This window comes from Episyrphus balteatus, chromosome 1 (genome assembly GCF_945859705.1).
Source record: "Episyrphus balteatus chromosome 1, idEpiBalt1.1, whole genome shotgun sequence".
In the NCBI taxonomy this organism is placed as follows: domain Eukaryota; kingdom Metazoa; phylum Arthropoda; class Insecta; order Diptera; family Syrphidae; genus Episyrphus; species Episyrphus balteatus.
In genome coordinates, this window is record NC_079134.1 from 112,076,575 (window position 1) to 112,101,788 (window position 25,214).

At 33.1% G+C, this 25,214-nt stretch overlaps 1 protein-coding gene and 1 long non-coding RNA gene across 8 annotated transcripts in view; one reads left to right on the forward strand and one right to left on the reverse strand.

Annotated features, from left to right (window-relative positions):
• Positions 1-23,520, reverse strand: part of LOC129905331 (kalirin) — a 33,835-nt gene extending 10,315 nt beyond the window's left edge. For 2 of the 7 annotated variants that reach the window (XM_055980794.1, XM_055980795.1), the window contains exons 1-2: positions 17,585-17,615; positions 576-1,347 (exon numbers count right to left, since the gene is read on the reverse strand). In XM_055980794.1, coding sequence (XP_055836769.1) covers positions 576-1,347; positions 17,585-17,600 — 788 coding nt within the window. In that variant the 5' untranslated portion in view covers positions 17,601-17,615. Of the gene's footprint in view, positions 1-575; positions 1,348-3,166; positions 3,279-3,407; positions 3,522-3,916; positions 4,048-17,584; positions 17,616-23,276 lie in introns of those variants that run through there. The other 5 variants (XM_055980799.1, XM_055980797.1, XM_055980796.1 and 2 more) reach the window with 5 other exon arrangements.
• Positions 2,926-23,389, forward strand: LOC129905337 (uncharacterized). Its single transcript, XR_008770604.1, has 3 exons — positions 2,926-3,140; positions 3,366-4,059; positions 23,292-23,389. It is a non-coding gene; the product is annotated as an uncharacterized LOC129905337 (long non-coding RNA).
• Positions 23,521-25,214: the final 1,694 nt, after the last annotated feature.

The window sequence follows — 25,214 nt, forward strand, 5'->3', positions numbered from 1 at the left end:
ATAAAAATAATTGCTAAATTGTTAAATAAATTGCTCAAAATTGTTTTATTGTCTTTATGTTGATAGTAAAAAAATGTTTGAGAAGAATAAATAGCAAGAAAAATGACTTTCAACCGGGAAAAATGCTTAAAATAATTGAAAAAAAAAACTTCCGAAAAAAATTGTGTTCGGACTCGTACCGATAAATCGAAAAACTAATGATGCCAATCGATTTCTCACGTTCAAAATAGGGGGAAACGGTCAACAACGGACATGTCTAGATTTCGACTTGCACAGTGTAATGTACAACGCGGGGACAACGAGGGGACAACGTGAGGACAACGCTTGTTGGAAGTTAAATTGTAGGACAAATATATGTTTTTAACACCATTAGTTATTTTGTTTCCCAACTTTAAAAGCTATTTAGCCACGTTAAATATTTATTCGCATTCACACAGTTTAATTTCAAAGTTCAACACAGATATAGATTTTAAAAATGTATTCTCTGACCTTCGCTAAATATTTAACCCAATTCACACACAGGCTATAAAAATAGTATTTTTACATTACAGTACAGAGTACAGGTTTCAACATACCTTGGAAAGTCGGCAGGAGCAACTTTTTTTATTTCACACTGAATATTAGATGATACGACGAGAAGATTATCAAGCTTTTCGGCATTTGTTTCTTTTAAAAGATTGGGATCCACTAGATCATTGTAAGCTTCTAAATAAGTGCTTTCCACTTGAAGTGTACTTTGTTCCATGGGCAATGGAGGAGTTGATCGTGGAGGTGAAGAATTTGGTATTGGCGGTGGAAGATCAGTTGAGGTATCAGACTTGTTTCCATCGTTATCACTAAACCCATCTAGTTCATCTTCCGTTGCTGCCTCATCTATACTTGGGTTAGTTTCTTTTCGCCAACCACTTATTGCTTTATTTGTGCTCTTATATGCTGGTGTCTTGAAAATTATTTGATCCTGACCATTGAGCTCTTCAAACCTCTGTCGTAAAGTTCTCACTGGTGTTCGTTCTATTTCATCAAGAGATAATCGTTGTATTTTAAGCAAGGATGGTTCACTTTGTGAATTCAATTGAAGTTGTTGGGCTCTTACACGTCGGATATCCTCCACTGAAGACTCCATTTTTGCAAAAGCTCTTTCTTTGATCGCCAAGGATTCACTTTGGGAATTGACGGAATACGAGAATTGCAATGATGAAGAGGAAGTAGTAGATGTTGGTTGGCTTATACTATCAGCACTGCTGTTACTTTCAATGCTTACACGACGGCCTTTCGAGAAACGTCGGCTTTTTCTACTTTGCCGATTACGGACAAAAGGTATAGGTGCATCGTCATCATCCATTTTATCTGTTATTTGAAATAAGAAAAATTAATTGTTTTTTTTTTAAAGAATTTAACTATTTTACGAAAAATAAAACTTTATTTGTTAAAGATAATTTTCCTGACATGGCTTTCAAAAATTCTATTCTGTTAACATTTTTCCGAGATGTACATAGGTACATAATGCGTGTTTTTTCTACAACTCAGTAGCTACTCATTTTTTTATTTTATTTGAAAAACAATAAAAACAAATACTTACTTGTGTAATTTTTATTATTGTTTTGCGAATAAAATAAAAAATGAGTAGCTACTGAGTAATAGAAAAAACTCGCATATAGTTGTAGTTATTAAATTAATATCCCTTTTTCACTCTTAGTTCTTAGCCCAGCATAAGTACAAAACTAGCATAATTTAACACACTGGCTAAGAATATGTAAAACTATATTAAGCTATTCAGAAAATCCTATAAAATCAATATGCGCGTCCTACCAAGAAGAGGGCTGAAGGCTCAATGTCATTTTGGAAGAAAGAAAATAATTTTGTGGGGCAAGTTTCTCACATGAATCCAATTTTTTTCAAATCCAGCACTTCTACTGCCACTCCACACAACTGCAACTTTTCTTCAAATATTAAATTGTGATACAAAATTATTTCAAAATGAGTTATTTCGTGAAGCAAGCTCAAAAAAATAACATTTTCTCCAAATTTTCATTAAATTTTTCATGTTTTTAGCATTTTTATAACTGCACACCACCAAAAAAAAATCCAAACAATAACAAAGAAAACAACTAAAGAAAGAGAAAGAAAACTGAGAAATTTAATCCAAAAAATTTTCGTCTCAGAAATCTCAGAAAAAAAGTGAGCGCTAAGCTGAGATTTTTTGTCTTACTTAAAAAATTTCGTAGCGCTCAGATGTCTCCCTTGGTGGGACGCACCTAATAGGTCCGTTCCACACTCAGTTTGCAACTGCCGAATTTAGTAATATTTGGTTATTTTTGGTCAGAGTCTGTTCCCAACTTCAAAAATTGTGTAGAAGAGAGCGCTCACGAGAGAGTACAAAAGGTCCCCACCCTGACAAATTTAGCCCAAAGAATTTCTTCCGGCAGAAATTTGAGTTCTGTCAAATGAAAAGTTGACGTATGTCAAACAAATAAATAAAGAAGAAAACAAATCAAATTGTAGTGATTTTTAAATTGAATCGCGTTTACGTGTTTTTTGCATTAAAAAAGTGTTAATGTTTATCAAATTAAGCATAAAATATGAAATTGTGTTGTATAATGGTGTTCAACTTGTTCCAGACTTTTTGGCAGTCTTTCGTAGTTTTATTTCCTACTGAGAGAATTCTCTCCCAACTCTCATAAATTTGACAGACAGACTAATTTAGTGCACAAAAAGTCTGGAACAGACCTAATGAGACTTAATGAATAAACGATTTGCGTTGCAGAGTGTCAAATTTGACGCGCACGCTGCTTGAATACGGAGCTTTAAGCATTTATCATTTCTGTCAGCAATTTTTTTTTTTTTTGATTTTTGAAACACAATTGAACAAGAAAATCTAAAAGATTTAGATTGACTTTATAAAATTGGAACAAGAACGCTAAGATTCAGCTTTTTTATTTTCATTGATTTTGATGGATATAAGCCATGTATTCATACAAAATGAAAACTTTACTTTTTTTCTTATCAGAAAAAAATCGATCAGAAAGTTCAAAACTCATGTACAAAATTTTACAAATCGCACTATGCACTTGCTTTTCACATATCTACAAAATTTACAACCAACGTGCTCTGTTTAAATATATATATATACAATATTCAAAGTAAGTTACAGCTATATCCACTTTACCTAATTATTGTAAAAAAAGTACGCTTTTTAAATTTATTTAATTTTAACTTTTTTTTTTAATTACAAATGTAGGCAAAATTGCACACTTTTATCTTTTCCCAGTGTATATTTTTTTGTAGAATAAAATAAGAGCAAACAATGTTCTTTAGATTTTTTTTTGGATTTATTTATATTTATTTTTAAAACTTTTACTTGTAAGGAACCAGCTGCAAAAACAAACTGGAACTATTCCAATACCTACTTTTCGTCTTGGTCAAATGGGAGAGCAGAACAGGTGAGATCAGAATGAGCCAAGTGCGAGTATGTCTCACCGAAAAACTTGAGTGTTTTAGACCTAATAGATAACTTGCTACCGTTGCGTCATTAAAGTTATATACTTATGCGTTAAAGCTTTTTTCCATGGAAATAGAAAAGAGCAGTACTCTCAATCTTGGCAGAAATTTAATTACTTAAGCAATAAAATAATATTGTAGGTATGTATTCAAAAATAAATTGCAAGAAAAACGAACAAGGGGGATTTTATTTGGGAGATATCAAAATAATATATTATTCCGCACTGAACTAAATTTATCTTTTTGTTCTGTAAGTCATTGTGTCATTGGTAAATACTTTCGACTATACACCACTTGTCTTTATTTATAATATTTTTTGTAAGTTCAATTAACAGCGATAATTAAGTTTAAGCTTTGTTGTGATGGTATCGTAATCAGAAGAATGAATAGTTATATTAATGTTTATTATCGCACTCACGGGTATTCTGGTCAGAAGGGAAGTAAAAAAAAATTGCAATCGCTATCGAATGTTAAACGTTACTAACTGTAGACAGGTAAACTTTGTTGAAGTTCACCTGACTAGAAATTAAGAAATTCGGTATGCTTCACGCATATGTATGAGTGAGTATCGTCAATTAACTTATCATGTTATCAAAAAGAATTGTTATTTTTCGCTGATACTTAAAGCATTTCCTGATATATATCGAAGTTTTTGATTTTTAAAGGAGCTTTATTTTAAGATAACAAATTAAGGTGGAGAAAAAAAAGTGTTATTGAATTGTTCCCATTGGAAAACAGTTCAATCAGAAACACAGTTTTAATAAAGACAAAGGCCCTTAGTAATAGACCTGAATATAGAAAAACTCGAATAATCAGTTCACCTATTAATAAGTCGATTTTAAAATCATAGCACTTTATTAATTTGGAATGAAGCTTTCGTTAAATTCGGGTCTATTACTTAGGACCAAAGTGATAAGTGTTTAAGCGCCAAAATCCTGGAAGTGAAAAAATTTGAGTTCGAGGCATTTTTTTTAGTTTAAAAATATTTTTTTCCAATTTATTTAAATTTTTTTTTTTTCAAATTAAGTCAATTTTTTTAGAAAATTGCCCCTCCTGGCTAAACGGGCAAGAATACTCCGTCGAATACAATTTTTTTCTTGTCTTGACTCAACCTACACGCTCTAGCTTTTTGGTATTTCCTCACGTATATCGTTCCTATCAATGGTTGCAAACCCAAGAACCACGTTTCATAGCTTTGGTGTTCGTAGCTCTGGTTTTTCATAACTTCGGTGCTTCGGTCTTTCAAAACTTCGGTTTTTCATAGCTTTGGCACACATACCTCTGGTATTCATAAATTCGTTACTATTTACTCAAAAAGACACATTTAAATTGACACCATTTTACAACTTGAACTATTGTCAACAACAAGAGCCGGTTTAACGATGTTTTTATTTAACAGTTATTATTATATACCTACTTATATACAAAATTTATATTAATTACACTGGTTTACAAAATTAAATTTTTTTTTGTCGAAACAAAAATATACTTTTCTGAAGGTTTTTTGGTGTGTTGAACTCGAATGTGAAGTCAGAAAAAATTGATAAGCTCCTGATTTTGATATATTACCGTTAGAAAATGCAAAAAAAAAAGTGTTTTGACTACTTTTGAAGTTAACAGAATTTTTCACACAAGAAGCAAAACATACTTTTCTGAAAGTTTTTGGTGTGTTGAACTCGAATCCGAGGTACGAAAAAATTAATCAGGTCCCGTTTACGAAATATTATAAAATTAAAAAAAAAAATATTTTTTTGATTAGTTCCGACGTTATTTTTTTATGTTAGGAAAATTGTTAAAATATAAGCCGGAACGCTTTCCTTCTTTCGACACCTGTTTAAATCCTTCCGATATCTTTACTGCCCGAGAATAAGATGATTATTATCTCATATAATCCCACGGGTGGCTTCGAAGCCGGGGGATAAAGAAAAGAATGCTGCCTGAAGTGGGGCTCGAACCCACACCTAAGGGCGAGCAGTCAAGCACTACATCCACAGGACCATTGCCACCCGCAATGGTCTCAGTTCGAATAACAAATTCCGTTTTTTTTTTCTATTCGATTTGACATTCGAAATGAGATAGTTTCCGAAATTTAAAACCTTAAATTCTAATTGATGGTGCTTTCAATTATATTCAAACAACGAGTTTTAGACAGTTGGAGATCCCAGCTAAACGAAGTAATTAAAAAGTATACGCATAGTGCCGTCGTTTTTTTATAATTAATTTGTTAAATTCGCGTTGAGTGCGTTGAACGCTAGGTGTGCGACCGGCATAAGGTAACCCTCAAACCTCGGACAAGAATTTTTATTTCTTGTTTTGAAATGGCTGTTGCTGCCGTGTGCCGTTAAGGTTATTAATACAATTTGAATAAAATTCAGTGTGTTCAACTTCAGTTCTAACCAAGATAAAGTTATAAAGTGGCTAGAAATTAGTTTCAATACTTTTGATTACATTTGCATGTTTTTTGTATTCAAAATAAGGTTTTTAATACAAAAATATTTAAAATCAATACAAAAATTATTTAAAAACTGTGTCATAAGATTTAAATATTGAAAACTATTTTTTGTTGGTATAGAAAAAGGCCTACTTCCAAAGGTTGTCTTAAAAACTACGACAGAATGTTTAACCCATAAACAAACTATACCAAGACTGGAAACTTTCGTACGTCTTACCCCCCAAAACCCTTTTGTGTACAGTGTTGTCTGTGAATATACACTCCTGCTCAAATTTAACGCACATCATATTTATTTTACAAAAAAGTCCTACTATTACTTTATCTCACAGTATCGTGGTTATTTTCTCAAATAAGACAGGAGTTAGCTTAAATTGAAGGTATGGAATAAAATGTTTGTGGGGAAGATTTGGAGAGGTATGCTGAAGTCTATCTGTCAACCCGCGAACCTTTTAGAGATGAGTCATACATTTTCATGGAGTAAACTCTGCCTCACAACACCTACGGAGTTAGTGAGATCTCCTAGACCTAATTTAAGTACCCAAAGATACTTGGCTAATATTCTCGAACAGCATGCGGTTCCAATCACCCCTAGATTTGGTCCACAAATCAGTCTGATGCACGATAATGCATGCTAGAGTGGTTTGAGAATATCTTCATGAATAAAATGTGCCACCTTTGAATTGGCGACACAGATATCCGGATGTAAATTCAATAGAACATGTCTAGGAAATGTTGAAAAAAATGCATTTGCGGCCGAAATCCACCTCCAAGCATTCTTGATTAACAGAAAACTGCAGTGAAAGAAAAGTTACAACAAAACCTTCAAAACTTAATTCGTGGAATGAATAGACGACTCCAAATTACCATATGCGCTAGAGGAGACAATGCCAAGTATTGAAAAAAATTATTGGAAAGAACTGTCACGCGTTTCCATTTTTTTAAATTTTATTTCTTAAAAAACAAAAATTATTTTAATATCAGTTTTCAGACCTTGAATTGCTAAATTTGGTTTTTCTTTTTTTTGGTTAATAATACTGTTGCAATTTAGCATTTTTCTGACTTGCTAAACAATAAGCAAACACAAAAAAATACAACAAATAATTTTAAAGCCATTTCAAACAAGATGCAGGGGTATAACTAAAGAAAAAAAAAGTGTGCGTTAATTTTGAGCAGGAGTTTATGTGAAAGCAACCACGTTGGTAAATGACGTTAACAAGCACACATTTATAGATTCACGACATTCACCACACATCGAACACGCACACAACGATAGATTCACGACATTCACCACACCTCGCAGCTTGTAGGCAAACGTCATTAGACCGCTCAGTTTCCAGTCTTTTTATAGTTTGTTAATGGTTTAACCCTGTGGCAATCAATTTTTCCGCAAACAACTTTCAACAACTTAAATTCCTTCGAAAAGTGGGAACAGCGTTATTGTAGACTAAAAAATTGTTACAACACTTTTTTTTCTTCTTCGTTATAAAACTCATAAACCGTCAACGACTGCAAAGGAAAAAGAGAAATGAACCTAACAACTACAAGTATATAGATTTAGATTCTAGTAACTACAACAAGCAAATGCAAAAACATTTTAAATTTAAAAATATAGACGATACTGTTGCTAGTATGTAATTTTGCACAGATTTAACCGCCAAGTAGTATGCAGTGGATTTATGTATGATTTTACTTCAACGTTGATAACACATACAGTACAGTCGTGCGCGGTTATTTTTACAAAACGTTAAAAGAGTTACGAGAATAATAGTTTAAAGCCTAGTACATATTTGTGAGGCAAGTGGTGAACCCATACAGATCAAGGGGCACGGTAGTGCCCAGCCAAAGTTCTCTAGCAACTTTGGCACCACACCATTATTTAAAGGAAACAACTCAAGCCGTTTTTGACACCCCTCTAACTTCCACAGCAAAGATGAAGAACTTTCAAACTAGCTTTATTTGTTGAACTGGTCAAAACCAAACTTCTCACAAAATTTCAGCTTCTTACGATGAGTAGTTTCTTAGATAAAGGCCTCAAAAATCACGAAAACCGTAACTGACAGATCATCAAAATTATGGAGAACTTGCCGCTATGGTAGAAACTTGTAATTTTACACGGTGATGGGTCTTGTTGTGTTTACAAGGGAAAGAATCAAACATTTTAGATTTTCAATTCAGGAGGCGTGGAAGCCGCCCATTTTCGCTGAATTTTCATCAATTATTATTATAGAGCACTTGAGATAATTATAGAATCTTGAAACTTGGTAGAATATGGTAGAGCTGGTAGTTTATTTTATACAAAGCAAAAAAATTTAAAATCTGAGAATTTTAGCCAGGGGAGTGGCAAGCGCCCATTTCCGCTGAATTTTCATCAAATAAAAAAGAGCACTTCTTATTATCGCAGAATTTTGAAACTTTGTATGGTAGAAATGCTAGTTAATACAAAAGAAAATTTTAAAATCTGAGAATTTTAGCCAGGGGGAATGGCTACCGCCCATTTCCACAGAATTTTCATCGATTTTAAAAGAACACTTCTGATTATCTTGAAATTTGGTAGAATTGTAGAGCTGGTAGTTTAAACAAAGGAAAGACTTTAAGATCTGAGAATTTTAGCAACACGGAGAAAACAGACCACAGAAACTTAAGCGGATCCCACCTTAAATTAAGCGGATTTCTGCATGGTTTTTTGCTAAGATGACTTCCACCTTAAATTAAGGTGACAAATCACATTCATTTCGTGAATGCGCAAATTAAAAAAAAAAGTACTGGCAGCCACTGGGGATCGTACCTACAACTGTTGAGTCACTAGGCGAGTGCCTTACCAAAAAATTTAATTTTGACAAGTTTATACAAAGGAAAAAATTTACAATTTTAGCCAGGGGCAGGCGTGGCAACTGCTACTTTGCGCTAAATTTTCATCAAATATAGGGATTTTAAATTCTATAGCAACGTCTTGCTAAAAGTGGTGAAATCTAACAAAAACATTACTGTTAAAAAAAGAACCAAGTTCTCCTAAGTTGAAATTAAGCTGGCACAAAAAATACCTACTGAGATGTATGTAAAAGTGTACCAAGTTCTAAAATTTAGTTTTAAATTTGTATCAATAAAATTCTGATTTTAGTGGGACGGCTTAGCAACAAAATCGTGCACTTTGTGATAAAAGCATGAAATTTACATCATTGGTAGAAAAAACAACATTCTGCTACATTAATTGAATTGATTAAAGTAGCTATTTTTGAATTTATGGGATTTAACATTATCATTAATAGAATCGATTATGTATATGAAAGTTTTTGTTAAAAATATTAATTAGTTGATTCATAGAGCTATTGACGCCATAGTTATATCTACTAAAAACACACAAATTGGTAGCCTATTTCTTAAACCAGCACGCCCAACATTAAAATTCGGTCTTCAGTCCAACACTGAAGAAGATATTGAGCCTCTTATTATCCCAATTATAAAACATAATTGCAAATACTCCCTGTGAACTGAAAGTGATGGTAAATTAATAAGTTTAAGTCGGACCATGAAAGGAAACGTAACGAAAATCTCATGAACCTTCTCTGAACACTTTCAATTCTGTTTATATGAATCATATAGTAAGGTGCCCACACTATACATCCGTATTCAAGAATTGGCCTTACAAATGAAATATATAGAACCTTCCCCTTCAAGCAAGAAAACGGAGTCCAGAAAAGACAGTCCGACCTCCGACCGCGTAAAGCGGGGTTGCACTCACACACTTGCAACTTTTTGTGTATGAACACAAAAGTCGAACGAGAATCGTGGTGAAAAATGAGAAAAGGAAAAGAAAGACAAGGCCAACAAGAGCCAAAGCGTCATTTTGTTATTTTTTGTTGAAGTGTTTGGTCGCGTCGTGTCTCGTGTCGTTGTTTGTATAATGTTAGATTATTAATTATAAACAATTATTTTAAATTATAAACAATATGGAAAACAAAAAAGGTATGTTGTATACCTATACCGCTCAAAGTGTTTGGATTAAAATGTTGTTTCTGCTTGTGTTGTAGATGTAATCTCTAATGATGAAGAAAAATCCAGAAGATGAAACATGCGATTGGGTATCTAAAAAAAAACACCAACAACAGCAGCAGCATCAAATGAAATAAAATGTATTGTATTTTATATTGTATTTATTGTGAAAATTTCGTTTGCCAAAATAAAATAAAAAATAAAACAGTTTCAGTGAAAAAAAAATAAATTTTGTTCTTTTTTTGGTCGCAAATGCGAAATGTCATCCCTTTCTTATTCCTCTTTCTGGTAGGTTTTCGCTGCTCCGGCTCAGGTCCGCCTTCGGCTCCGTTTTCTCGGAATGGAGATTTTCACCACACCAATACATATGCAATCGACTTCGCGGTGATTATAATTTCCATACTAATTTGAGCCGCCTTCGGACCAGTTTCTGATCCGAAGTCGGACACAGCTCCGCCTCAGGCGGAGCGGATTCGGACCGAGGTCGGACCTGTTTGCTTGAAGGGTCAAAACATATGGATCCTCGAATTCCCGCGCAAATCTTTTGACGAAGCCAAGTGTTGCATTGGCTCTTTTAATAATGTGGTTATAATGATCAGTAAAAGTTAGTTTCGGATCTAAATTGATTCCGAGGTCAGAAAAACTTGATAATTTACATAATTGCGACGAATTTTTCTCATAGTTGTAAGCAATTAAATTTTGTTTTTGTGTAAAGCTCATTGATTTACACTTGTAGTACTCAACATAAGAGTTATTTTGAGATATTGGGCCACCTTGTATTCCATGCAGAAGGGTAGATATAAGCTCTTTAAGTTTGTTATGAAAATTCAATATTCCATGGTAAATATAATTATTTTTTTTTATTTTTGGTTCTCATAGTATGTATAATATTTATATGCAATTAAAAAAAATGCATACATTTTCAATAAGGTTCAATGTTACCATTGCAAAAGTGTTATTTTTTCCTAAAAAAAAACACCTTATAACCCGAAATATTTTGATGCGCATATTTTATTATTTTTGTCAATGGTATATGGAACGTTCATACAAAATTTCACTAGCCTACCACTTATTTTCAAAGAGTAATTGATAATATTGTGACTCTTGGTCTTAAAGTAAAAGACTATTCATAAAGAGTCCAATAACTTTGTACATGATGATCGAGACATTTTGGTGTTAATTTTAATCGATCGAACATCAAAAAAAAAATAAGTTACTTGACTTTTTAATATATTTTTTTGAAAAAAGTCTTACGAAAAGTACGAGGGCGCACAGTGCGGCACTCCTTAGACAAAAAGAAAAAAAAAATGTGTTCGATTTTTACAAAAGTAACGGTTACAGGATATAACCATTGGAAAACAAAACTTTTTTCCCATTGGGCAGAATAGTTTTTCGGCAAAGTCTGCTGCAACTATGCATTGGTAACAAGAACAAATTCATTTTAGACAGCCTGGTTTGGTAAGTCCGAACGATTATTCTTCCTAACAAGTACGGGTAATAGATAGTTAAACAAATTTTTTTTTCGGGTTATCAAGAAGGTATAATGTTTGTATTATATACAATATTTTGGAAACCAATTGGAGGTTTTTAATTTTTTTTTTTTTTTAATTTTGAGAATAACCATTTAATTTCCTTTTTTTTTGGAAAAGTTCAGGAACTTTGAATAGACGTAAAAAATTAACGGCTCAAAATATCCTGTAATTTGTACAGAAGCGCATAGAATATATGATTGGCTATATCCAACTGTTTAAATTTACTGCTACAAACTGCTACACTATTTTTAATGATTTTTTAACAGCGTAGATCAAACCATAACAAAACATTTTTGTGTAAATAAAAGTTTTTTAAATTTTTTTTTATATTTAATTTTTGGACAGCTGTCCCATATACGATAAGGACAATTTAAGGCGTGATTCTTGGGTTTATTCTAAGAAAAAAATTTTTACAGTAACGCTCTATCTGCAAAGTTGATACCACGTTACGATGATTTAAGAAAATGTTTACTTTTGTATACCTTTACTCATGTTAATGATGATTTCTCTTTTAAAACAATTGGCAGAAACAAAGTTAAGATTTTTGTTTTTAGAAAATATGTTATTCTTATTATCTTTTTTGGTTGCTCGGATATTAATTTTTAAAGTCTGTTCTTTTTTTCTTGAACATGATAATTTTTGACTTAGACCAATTTTCTTCGAGAAATGTGTTTTAAAAGTAGCGTTTTATTCATTTATTTTTATGAAGGAAGCAATAATAAACAAAAATGTTATACACAAGTTTACCAAAAAACTTATATGTACATTTTATGATACTCAGGAAAACCTGCTCCACTAAAAATCCTGAAAAGATTTGTTTTTTTACAAAAAATATGAAGTCCCGTACTTGATTTGGAAAAAGTTAGATCAAAACATTGCATTTATAAGTTGCCATTAGAGTTTTCAAATTCTGGGAGCCTTATTTATAACTACTCTTTGAATATAATACTTCAGGGTAAAAGTATAGACTATATAACCACACGAGTTTTGAGGTTATGTTATTCTATATAGTAAAAACTTGAGTAAATATACATTTTTAAAGATATTCAATAAATCAAGGATTTTTTTGCGACATCCTTTGGTCAAAAGTAGCGCCTTTTTTGCTCTAGCAACCAAACCAAAAAAAGAAAAAAAGACTTTTTAGCAATGAACCAAACGGCAAAAAATCAAATGCAACTGCATAAGCCAAACAAAAGGAAAATAATAACTTAGGTTATACCTGATCAAAAAAGAATTTCCGTATTTTAAAAATATTTATGAAATCAAAAATTGTGTTTTATCTTAAGAAATTCTATTTTAAGCTAATTTTGTACAAATAAATAGGAAAATGTACCTATTTATCAAGAAAATGATTTTTGTCCAAATTTTGTTCAAAAGGCCGCACTGTGGGGCGGTTTGAAAAGTTCTCGACCTGACATAGATGGCGTTGTTTAAACAAATTAATTTTAATTACCCAAATAGCCTAATATATATTATGATTATATGTTAAGTTTCATTAAAATTGGTCACGAATTTTTATCAGTGCAATTTTTTGTTTGAACTTATCTTTTGCTTATAACGAAAATTGAAAAAAAAAAATTAAAGTCGTTATTAAAATTTGGCCAGAAAGAATATGACGCCAAATCAAATTAAAGAAGACTTCTATTAGACATTGGGGGAATATGCACTTTCATATTCCACGGTCAAAAAGTTGGCAGCCTTATTTAAACATGGCAGACAGAGCGTCGAAGATGATCCCAGAAGCGGAAGCCAACAACATCCACCTCTTCAGAAAACGTCGATAAAATCCATAAAATGTTTTTAGACGACCGAAGATTAAAATTGAGAAAAATAAGCAAGACCATGGGGATCTCTTCTGAACGGATTTAAAACATTTTGACCGAACAATTGCGGTCGAAAAAACGTTCCGCAAGGTGGCTGCCGCGTTTGCTTAAAAAAGAACAAATATTCAATCGAGTTGAAATCTCTAGAGAGAATCTTAACTCCATGAACTTCGATTTGGAGTACTGAACCACCCCCTTATTCGGCTCTTTCCAAACATAAAGAAAAAAATTGTCTGGACGCTAATTCTTCACCAAAGAGGAGGTGATTGCTGAGTCGGAGCTGTTTTTTGAAGAGTTGGAGGAATCGGCCTATAAAAAGGGAATAGAAGCACCAGAAAACACATGAAATGAGTGTATTGGCATAAGAAGAGAATTTGCAGAAAGGGATTAAAAAAAAGTTTTAAAATTTATTGCGTTTTATTGGTCGGGCCGAGAACTTTTCAAACCGCCCTCGTATGAACATCGAAATTTAAGAATTCTAGATTTTCAACTAACCGCACCTTTGTTTAGAATTTTGATTGAAATCTCAATTAAAAGTGAAGTGAAATATAGTTTTTAGATGGTTCAATCTCAGTGAAACATGAATTAAAAAAAAAAAAAAATATGTTGAACTTTATTTTTCCCCATTTAATTTTAAGGTCAAAAAGTCCCTTTTTAAGCATTCAGAGGGCTTGGGGCACCTCAAAATGAAATTATTTAAAAATTCTAAGTATTCAGTTTTGTTCGTTTATAGATAGCGCAACTTTTTAAATTCGAAAATAAAAAACAAAAATAAAATCGCTCCACCCTACTACATATATCATGTGGTTTACAAAGGCTGCTTGATATTATATTAAACAACTCAACCCTACCACTTGCGGAACTCGGCTCGCCCGTAATTTATTTTTCCTTTCATTTGTATCATATTCACCTCCTTTTCCAATGGGTTTCATCCTACTATGATTTTTTTTGGTTTCAAAAATTATCTACCCTGGGCTATCATCCTAAGTAGCTGAAATTTTATGAGGAGTTTGTTTTTGACTAGTTCAACAAATGGAGCGAATTTGAAATTTCTGGCACATTTGGTATAAAAGTTAGAGGGGGGTCGAAAATGGCCTGAGTTCTTTCCTGTAAATAAGTGTAGTGCCAAAGTTTCTAGAGAACTTGGCTGGGCACTACAGTGCCCCTTGACTATATGAACTGTTCATTATTTGAAGGACATGTTCATTTTGAATTATTTTGTGTTAAAAAACATAAGAATGTTCATTATTTCAAAAGCTGTTCATTTTTTGTTCAGTATTTATAATTTTGTTGAAACAAAAACGATTTTTTGGAACAAAATGATAAAGCGAAGGTGGCCCAGTTTCCTGAATGTGCAAAAATCGTAATCTAATTTACATTATGAATAATCATTTATATCAAAAAAAAAACTAAACCGATGGATCGAAACTGCGTTTTATGGTTTTTCTCATATTTTCTATAGCCAGTACTGGACGAAAATGTGACCAAACTGTAGGCACCAGCTTTCCAATACAAAAAAATATCAAAATTGGTTCACTAAGTCCAAAATTATGAGGAAACAAACACAAAAAAAATACAGACGAGTTGAATACCTCCTCCTTTTTGGAAGTCGGTTAAAAGAGAAACGATTTTAATTCTTGTGACCCTGAGGCTTTTGACAAATATTCGAGCATTCTAAACTATTTTTTTTTGTGTGAAAATTCCACTATGGGAAAAAAAGTCAGAAGACAACAGTAGCTAGTTGGACGGGAAGTTTCAAACAACAATTTCAACATTATAAAATATGTGGAATTTGACTTGGATTTTCGGTAAGATTTGGTTTTGTGTTACGGTTTGAAACAAAAAAAAAACAATAGTTAGAAACTCGGTTAACTTATTGTTTTAGTTCATTATTTGAAATTAAAAAAAAATATGGTCACCGTAGTTATATGGTACCTACTAGCCTTCTTTTTCTTCCTTTATTTAGCGCTGTTATGATCTCGATGTCATTTCGAGGGGGTCGCATCAGAACTCTCGCAGGAAGGAATACCTAGAGACGCGACTTCGGTTGGTTTTTCTCTTCCACCCTACAAGCTGCAATGAGAGGAAAAACTCCACAGTGCTTATATGTGGTAGTTTTCCCGTGCATTTTAAATGGCACCAACACATTCAACTGTGGAGTTGTGCTCAAAACAGGGGCGTACACTCCCTTGGGGCAAGCAGGGCTGTGCCCCGGGGCCCCCGACCGACCCCAGGGCCCCCACTGGAGACAATGCAGAGAAGGAAACTGTTAGCATAAACTGCGTTACAAAGTAACCAGGGAGACAAATTATGTCATTCAGTGTAATGTATAATGCATTGGTAGCCACACAATGTATGTATATTGATTTTAAAAAAAGGTTACCCAAGGGGCCCCAAAAAAAATAAACTGCTTTTTTAAAAGAAAAATTATAATTTTATCTTAGGGCCCCAAAAAATATTACTTGAAAAATCTTTGCCACCACAAATAATACATTAGGGGCCCCAAAAAAGCAAAAAAATATTATTTGAGGATCCTCAAAAGTGGTTCAAAACAATCAAATGAAAAATTAAATATAAATTCAGGGGCCCCAACATAAATACATCAGGACCCAAAATAAAAACATTACGTTATTGGTGGCATTCCGAATATTACTTCAGAACAGAGGCCCCAATACCTATTAATTCTTGGCTCCAAAAAAATTATATTATATTTTAGGGGCCTCTAAGCACTTAATTTTGAGGCTCTAAAAATAATTTTTCAGAGGCCCCAAAATAAAATAAATTATGTCTGATGAAGGAAAATAAAATATGTATTTATTACTTCTGAACAGAGGCCCCAAGAACTATCAATTCTTAGCTTAAAAATTTTTATTTTAGGGGTCTCTGAATATTTTATTTTGGTGGCCCCTAGTACAAGTGTTTAATACTTTTATGAGAGACATTTTAAGTAAGTATATAGCAAAGTGCATTACGAACATATTAAAACCTTAAAATAAACCTAAAATAAATAAGCCATACAAAAAAAAACGTATGGCGTATACGTAATTTTTTTTGTAACTAAGGAGCCCCCAAATATCAAAGGGGCCCCAAAATTTAGTCTTACCCCGGGGCCCCGGCGACTCAACGTACGCCACTGGCTCAAAACAATTAAAAACAATTTAAGTGCTCAGTAAAGGAATTAATTCATACAAAAATAATATAATAAATTCAAAACACGAACCTTTTTTTTTATTTCTGTACATATTTATTGAAAGCTGGGTGTCTGGAGTCAGCTATTTGAGCTATTCAAGTTCATGTACAAACCAAAATCATGTTTGAATTCAAAGTTTGTGAGAACATCTACTGGTGAAAGGAAGGTATTAAACGCATTATACCTTTCACACGTATTCACAGATAGGAAAACAAGAGAAAAATAAGAGAGATGTATACCAATTATCTGAAATTAAATTTGCGGGTGTTTTAGGCAAGGGGGGTACGAGTCGGCTCTCTAGGTATTCCTTCCTCTATGCACGTATGTATGTGTTTAACACTTGTGATCTACCAGTGGGGTTCGTCGGGTTGACCTCAGAATTCGACGACAAGTTAGTGTCTCGGTCTAGTATTAATCAATTTTTTATATCTTCGAGTTTGTATTGGAACGTTGTATTATATTTTTTTTTTTTTTTTTTGACGGGGTTCTCAGGATCTATCCATTGAACATTTGAAAGATTGTATTTTAGACAAGTAGGCATCCTCAGATCTTCGTACTCCCTTCGTTGGTGCACGCTTATACGGTACTCACTTCCTTCCAGAACATCTTCAATTGCTCGTTTCAGGGATATTGGATCTTCACTTATGATGGCTCAATCTACTTGACTTTTGTGTCCGTCAATTTGTCTTCAAGCAGTTAATCAAGAACTGTAATAAGGAGCAGAGGACGCTTCTCCGCAGTTCACCTGCTTTGATTTTGAATTCTTTGGTGACTCCAGCTGCACATTTGATTAAAGTAACCACTCCATCATACATGCCCATTATTATCCGCACGTAGGTAAGAATTCTAGTACTCCTCGTTGCCTGAAGCCCACCCATATCAGATCTTGTGATATGTGGTTATAGCCTAAGGAGGATTTATACAATAATTCATCACATTTTAGGTTTGGGCCCTTTTTTGGTGAAGCGACAATTAGATTTGAAACGAAATAAACGGCCCCCTGAAGAACACTATGTACAAAAATCAATTTTTAGTTTGATAAAATAATAATTAAAACAATTTGTCACCATTTCTTGCAAAAACACGCGAAGCTATTTACCTAGAAAGAATCTCATTTAACAAATGATGCTGCAGAATCTAGATATCACCAACAAAGTAAATTTATTGAATTCTTTTATTTTGCGGACACACTGACCGTCAATAGGAATATAAAAAACGAACAATTTCTAATTTTATTTAAAAGAAAACAAAAAAAAACAAGACCAATATAAAACGAGCACGTTTTCAAGATACAAAGGTATGTGTTTTATTTCTAAATCCCACTCGCAGCTATTTTTTATAATAAAGGTAACTGAAGCTACTTTTAGCTTTTACTATTATCAAGCTAAATGTTCATTGAATTAAATTTAATTGAAAGCAAATTACGAAGAGAAGCGAACGTATGTATGCATCTATGTACAAGTACATGTACATATTATCTGCAGTTTTTAAAGTGATTTTTATCCATCAAAGACAAGAATAACAAGCAGAGGAATGCATCTTCAAATAAAGTGAGCACATTGTTTAGACGCATCACATTTTTGATTGTGAAGACTAAGACTAAGTTGTTATTTATATAAATAACCTAAGAGAGAGCACTTCTATAAATTTCATACTCAAAATTAGGGTATTCATTTTTGTACCCTTACCTAAGGACTTAGGCTCCAAGAGTCACTTTTTATATGTTCAGTTTAATAAGATTTATTAGTGAGGTACCTAATCTTAAAGGCTTTTTCGTCTAGTCCCCAAATGATATTATTTTGCAAATTATCTGATTGCAAATGCCAAATGAAATAATTTGCTATACGGTTTGACATTGAAATGAGATAATTTGCGAAATTATTTCATTTGGAACCAGGCTACAAGGCTGTTTTCTACTGAAGTATTCACAATTCATTTATCACATTTTTATTAAGTGAAAATTAATTTAATTTTTCCATCCCTCTTGTATCCATGTTGTTTACATTTTATTCTGCCATGCGGTGCAGAGCACACGACATATGCTTAACGAAAGTTAACGAAGTGCGCATATGCGCATGATGGCTATCCCACTCACTCACTTATGCCCATTATAGTTGGGCCTTAAGCACTCAAACAGTGGCGAGTCGTCATATTGTTCATTTTTTTCATGAACGTCTAACTTACAGCTGACATAATTTTTATTTTAATGACTGCTTCATCACACACAAAAGGAGTTAAACTATGAAGGCCCAATTTATTTTGGGAAGGGTATAGCCCGACTCAGGACAACACGACTTTGTACAACCCGACTCACGACAGCCCGATTCAACCCATAGCCCGACTCAAGATAGCCCGACTCAAGATAGCCCGACTCATCGCAACTCGACTCAGGTCGAGTTCTTACCTGAGTCGAGTTGGGTTGAATCGGGCTGTCGTGAGTCGGGGTGTACATAGTCGTGTTGTCCTGAGTCGGGCTCTCTTAAAACTATTTATTTTATCTCCATTAAACTTAAATCGCCATTAAAAAAGGGAATTTTAAAATTAAAAACCAAATTCGTTTAATTCAGTCTTTTTCAACGATTTTTTTGAAGTTTGGCATCATTAACTAATTAAGCATTAAATTTAAAAGCCGTTTTAGTTAAAACACCGAAATAGACCTTTTAAGAAGGATTTTAGAGCAAATGGAGATTTTAAACTGGATTTCTATTTATTCACTCTCCGTTAGCGTCAAAAGTCATTTCATTTATTACTACATACATTATGTATTATTTTATTTGAAAAAATTTTGTTCGTTAAATGAGCTAAGGAATCATTAAAACAAAAACAAAATTATGCCCACACCACACACAACTGGACTAGAGTATTTTTGTTGGTACATTTTTATTTCTATGAATAAGTTATATTTAAAATGACTTCTCTCTTCTCACTCAGTATTACTAAGTTACTATGAATAGGTACCTACTAAGCAAAATTTCTTTTTGGACTTCCGGTTTGTATTATTTTTCATTCAATTACCGAACCGCTCCCGCATATCTTTCCTGTGTGACCATTCCTTAAGAGTTTAATATTACGGATAAACGGACAAACATACATACACTCCGCTTCAACTAAATAAGCACACAAATTTTCAAAGGTATTTTGTCCATTTTTTCCTAAGATTGAGCTTTATTGTTTCATTTGATGATGCTTACCGATAGCTTGTGATGTTGTGAAAACAAATCAGAAAGAATAATTCACAAAGTACCGCTATTTTTTTTCCTGTTATCTTACAAAGCGTCCCATATGGAAAAAAGCAGTTTTTTTTTTGCGTCAACTGAATAGACACACGGTCTTTAAAGGTCAATATCTTCGTTGTTTATGGGAGTTTTGAGGTCATTGGCATACCAAATGAAAGGTTGAAATGTTCTTAGTGAGATTTGGTCCTTTAATTAAAATTTAAAAACAAATTAGTAGATTAAAAGCTTTGAATAGTGTCGTAAGAGCTAAAATTGATTTGTCAAATAAATAAAGACTGACCGGGCTTGCTGTAGCTACTAAAATTGATAGGAGTTATAGTGGTGCCTACTCGTACCTCAGAAAAAAAAGTTCGTACAGGAAAAACATGAATTGAGGCAAAAAAACGGCAAAAATAGCAGTAAATCGATGAGAAATTTTGAGACCTGCCTTAAATTCTAGTGACTCTGCGGCGAAAATCAAACAAAAAGTTGGTGTTACTGCAAGTGTTTCAACAGTCCGCAGAGTAATAAACAGCACGGATCATTTTAACCCATTATAAGTCCAAAACTAACCACCTTTGAGCAAGCAACAAAAAGGTTTTCGTTTTTAATTTTCTAGAATCCATATGAGCTGGGAAAATGAGTGGCGCAAAGTGGTTTTTCTGATGAGAAAAAGTTCAATTTTGATGGCCCCGATGGCTTTAATTATGAAACCATCAAAATTGAACTTTTTCTCATCAGAAAAACCACTTTGCGCCACTCATTTTCCCAGCTCATATGGATTCTAGAAAATTAAAAACGAAAACCTTTTTGTTGCTTGCTCAAAGGTGGTTAGTTTTGGACTTATAATGGGTTAAAATGATCCGTGCTGTTTATTACTCTGCGGACTGTTGAAACACTTGCAGTAACACCAACTTTTTGTTTGATTTTCGCCGCAGAGTCACTAGAATTTAAGGCAGGTCTCAAAATTTCTCATCGATTTACTGCTATTTTTGCCGTTTTTTTGCCTCAATTCATGTTTTTCCTGTACGAACTTTTTTTTCTGAGGTACGAGTAGGCACCACTATAACTCCTATCAATTTTAGTAGCTACAGCAAGCCCGGTCAGTCTTTATTTATTTGACAAATCAATTTTAGCTCTTACGACACTATTCAAAGCTTTTAATCTACTAATTTGTTTTTAAATTTTAATTAAAGGACCAAATCTCACTAAGAACATTTCAACCTTTCATTTGGTATGCCAATGACCTCAAAACTCCCATAAACAACGAAGATATTGACCTTTAAAGACCGTGTGTCTATTCAGTTGACGCAAAAAAAAAACTGCTTTTTTCCATATGGGACGCTTTGTAAGATAACAGGAAAAAAAATAGCGGTACTTTGTGAATTATTCTTTCTGATTTGTTTTCACAACATCACAAGCTATCGGTAAGCATCATCAAATGAAACAATAAAGCTCAATCTTAGGAAAAAATGGACAAAATACCTTTGAAAATTTGTGTGCTTATTTAGTTGAAGCGGAGTGTAAGTACTTTGAGTCAAATACAAACAAAAATTGTACTGGCGGAAAATAACATTATGAACTTGTGACTTTCTACAAATAACGTCATAAATATTAAAGAAAAAGGATTTTATTTAGGGAAACTATGATTTTTTGTGAATGTGATAAATACGTTTAAACTTTTTGAATTATGAATTTCTGAAATCCATGTTTGAATCGTTGTCACTCAATTCTGAAATTTTATGTCTGCATTTGTGAATAATCAAATGAAATTGTTTTGCTCTTCCACTAGGACTTTTAATTATTTAAATATTAGTAATTTTAAGTGAATTCTGATGGGAAACCAAGAAAAGAATAAAATATATCTTTTAAAAATTATTCCATTATATTCAGAAGAGAAAAATGCCATTATGCTATTTAAAACCACATGTTTTAACATATTATTAACTGAATGTCATTCTTCTAGATTAAATCGGTTGAAATTTGATGCAGCAAAGAAAAATCGTATTTCGCTACTAAATCCAGATTTTAGCAGTTTAGTGGAAAAAATAGCAAAATATGGCATCTGTACTGCGTTCAATAAATTCTTTGAACGCAATCCTGGAAAAGGGAATTTTTAATTTGGCATTTTCGTTACACATTATAAAAATCGATATAGGGTCAATTTGTTCACTGTGAACAAACTTGTTATCCAGTTTATCTCGTTAAAGAACCAATTTGTTTCATGTAACTTGGTGGGTCTTAAATCTTAAGGGCTCATGACAAAGTGATTTGCTAGAAGTTTCACGAAAAACTAATTAAAAGTAGCTAAATTATTCACAGAAAAAGACGGTAACGGATGGTAAGGGAACAAATTATCTATTTGGCTACGTTAAATTAATTTTTCGTGAAACTTTTAGAACATCAACTTTATGATGAGTCCTTAAGACCCAAGGTCAGTCTTGAAAAAAGACAACCACGCCTTTCATCACCTCCACCCCCTGATGAAGAGAAAAAACGGATTAAGCCAACCAACGAAACTCCTGATCCACAAGCAGCTTCTCCGACCTGTCATCGCATATAGCTTTCCACCATTGTATACCATCTCCAAGACAGCCATGAAGAAATTTCAAATGAGAGGAAAATACGGAGGATCTGCACCGGACTTTACTTCGATCGACAGCGACAAAAATACTACATCAACGAGCGACTCTCCGAGGAAGCAAACATTAACCCGTTGTACAAGTATCTGCTGCAATCTGCAAAGAAACTTTTCGGAAGCATCGCCAACCACCCCAATCAGCTGATGAGAATAATGAGAACCCAACAACGACATCCCGAATCTAGATACCTTTGTGCTTTGGATATTTCTCGTTGTCAGTTGGGATAATGTGCTCACATTATCCCAACCGACAACGAGAAAGTAGTTTACTTTTACGCAGATACGCACTCGGCCTGCTACCCGCGGCTAAATGCCATATCACCCAAAATGCCATAATCAATACCACAACTGGACAACCGGGACGGAACACACCGAGGATAACCTAGTCAGCAGACTTGTAAAATTAAGCCTATTCATGTACTATATATTTATATTTTATCTTTTATCCATTGTATAAGGTTAGGCCCCATGTGTGCCAGCAAATTTTATATCAATCAATGTATCTTATTAGAAATAAGTTAAGCTTAAGTCAATTGTAAGTATTAGATTATGTTCAATAAAACAAAATTGAAATTGAATTGAGTCCTTAAGACCCACCAAGTTTTAAGAAAAAAGATTAGGTACTTCTTCAACTAGATAAACTGAAAATAAATTCAATATGTCACCTCCGTTACTTTGGAATGGTCGGTTTGTTCACTTTTTTCGGCTTAATTAAAAAAATGGGTTTTCAACAAATCGTTCCATTTTCTAGTATATCTGTCAGTTTGTGTGTCAAAATTTTATTGACATTTTTTTTATCATTTCTTGGTGTTTGTGATACATATATGGCGTTTGAGGACTTTAATTCAAAACAAAATTAAAGATTATGAAAAGCTAATAAATTGTTATTTAAAAGCATTAAATTTTTTCGTATCATATTATTTTATTATTTTTACCTGTTATATTTTCAGAAAACAATAAAAACCAAGACGATAACAAGAGTATCTAATCAATTAACAATACATACGTATCTCTGTTTATCATGTCAGTGCGTAAATCATGCATGAGCAAACTGAATTCCAGTAATTGAACTTTTGTACAACTTAACATGTTTTTTTTTTATTTAAAGATTTAATAAAAACAAATTCAAAGGTTAAAATGTTTAAAAGTTAATATCGACTCTTCGGAAGTTATAAATAACTGCAAAAAACACAATACATACATACATTCTATTTGTCTATTTGTGTTACCGCCATCGCATTGTTAATAAGAGATAACCATTCTATATTTATTTCGATATTATTTTTTATTACGAAAATAGCAAAGGAAAGTACATCGTCATCGTTTTACAGTTATTCAAACATAACGGAAATGATAAGACCAAGACTTATTATTTACACAAATGAACCACTTATCAGCTATCAGTTCTCTTTCAATTGCTTAACATATACAATGAAACTCAAATTAATGTAGAATGAAAGAATTGAAACAATATTTTTAGATTAAGAGAGTGCGTTGGCACCTGTTTGTTACTTGACCATTGGTCATAATACAGTGCAGTATTCAAAGACCACACGCAAAAAGGGCCCAGAAATATGTGGCTGCTTCGTTTATTATGATGATTTAGGATTATTCCATGAAACCTTCTAAAATTCACACTGGTGAATCTTTAATATTTGTTTCACAAAAGTGAAATAATTTAACACATTTAAGGTGTTTTGTTTTTTTATTTGTTTACTGGCTGACGCAGGACTCATAACCCTATTGGAAAATCAAAATACTCAAGCCTATTACCGAAGACGCAGATGCACTGCGGTGAGAGTGAGAGTCACTTTCACAAGATTTCGTATTACCGAACCCGTCGGTGCGGAAGTGATAGAATGACATTTTAAGTGTCAACAATGACATATGTCGGTAAGCAGTTTAATGTGTTTTCGTGGATCAATGACGGTGTTCACATTGGCCTTACTCCGCCGTCGCATTTTGACGTTTATTTGTTGCTTTCTCACTTGCACTTCATGGTGTGAAAGAGATGTCAAAAAGAGGCAGGAAATTTAAAACTCATTTAAAATCTTCGGACTCACATAGCTGTCAAAATGAGTCGGCTTTGTGAGGTCAATGTGAACACCGTCAATAATACAGTTCATCCCGGGGTGTTCACGGATTGACATTTGATTTGATTGCGGATCGAGTAGATTCCCGGGGAGTCTTCGGTAATAGACATGACTATATGAATAGAAAATGACTACTACTTGACATTTGTGACGTACAAATCTGAATAAATCTGAGTACATTTTTCGTTTTGCCGATTAGCACTTACTGTTCGGTACAGTGAAATTTTTTAAAAGTAAGGGCCATTATTAGGCTATATCAATTTTTAGACTTTTCAAGCCTAGTACGCAGCTGAAACGAAATTTTCCATACAAAATTTCGTTAACGAAATCTTGAACGAAATTAAATTTGTTTTGTTTTTGCTTTTAAACTTATTTTTTGATGTTTTCTTGAATTTTTTTTATTTGTCATACACTTTGCTATAATACCTACCTGATGGTATTTTTTGTTAACATGTTTGCTATTGACTTTGGAGAGTTCAAAATTTTTCGTTTCGCTTCAAGCCTGGTACGCTGCTCGCGCTAAATTTTAGCCAAAATAAAATTCCCATACAAGTTATTGATAATTTGTATGGAACTCATTTTAGCTCGGCTAAAATTTTTCGATAATTTGTATGGCAGCTAAAATTTAGCGCGAGCAGCGTACCAGACTTCAGCAGCGTACTAGGCTTCACAGAGAAAAATCTGGCGGGGATCAGAGATCAGTTAAATGAAATAATATTCCTAACTCAGGCCGTTAATCGGGTTAAATATTTAGCCCAAAATCCATTTTTTTACACTAAT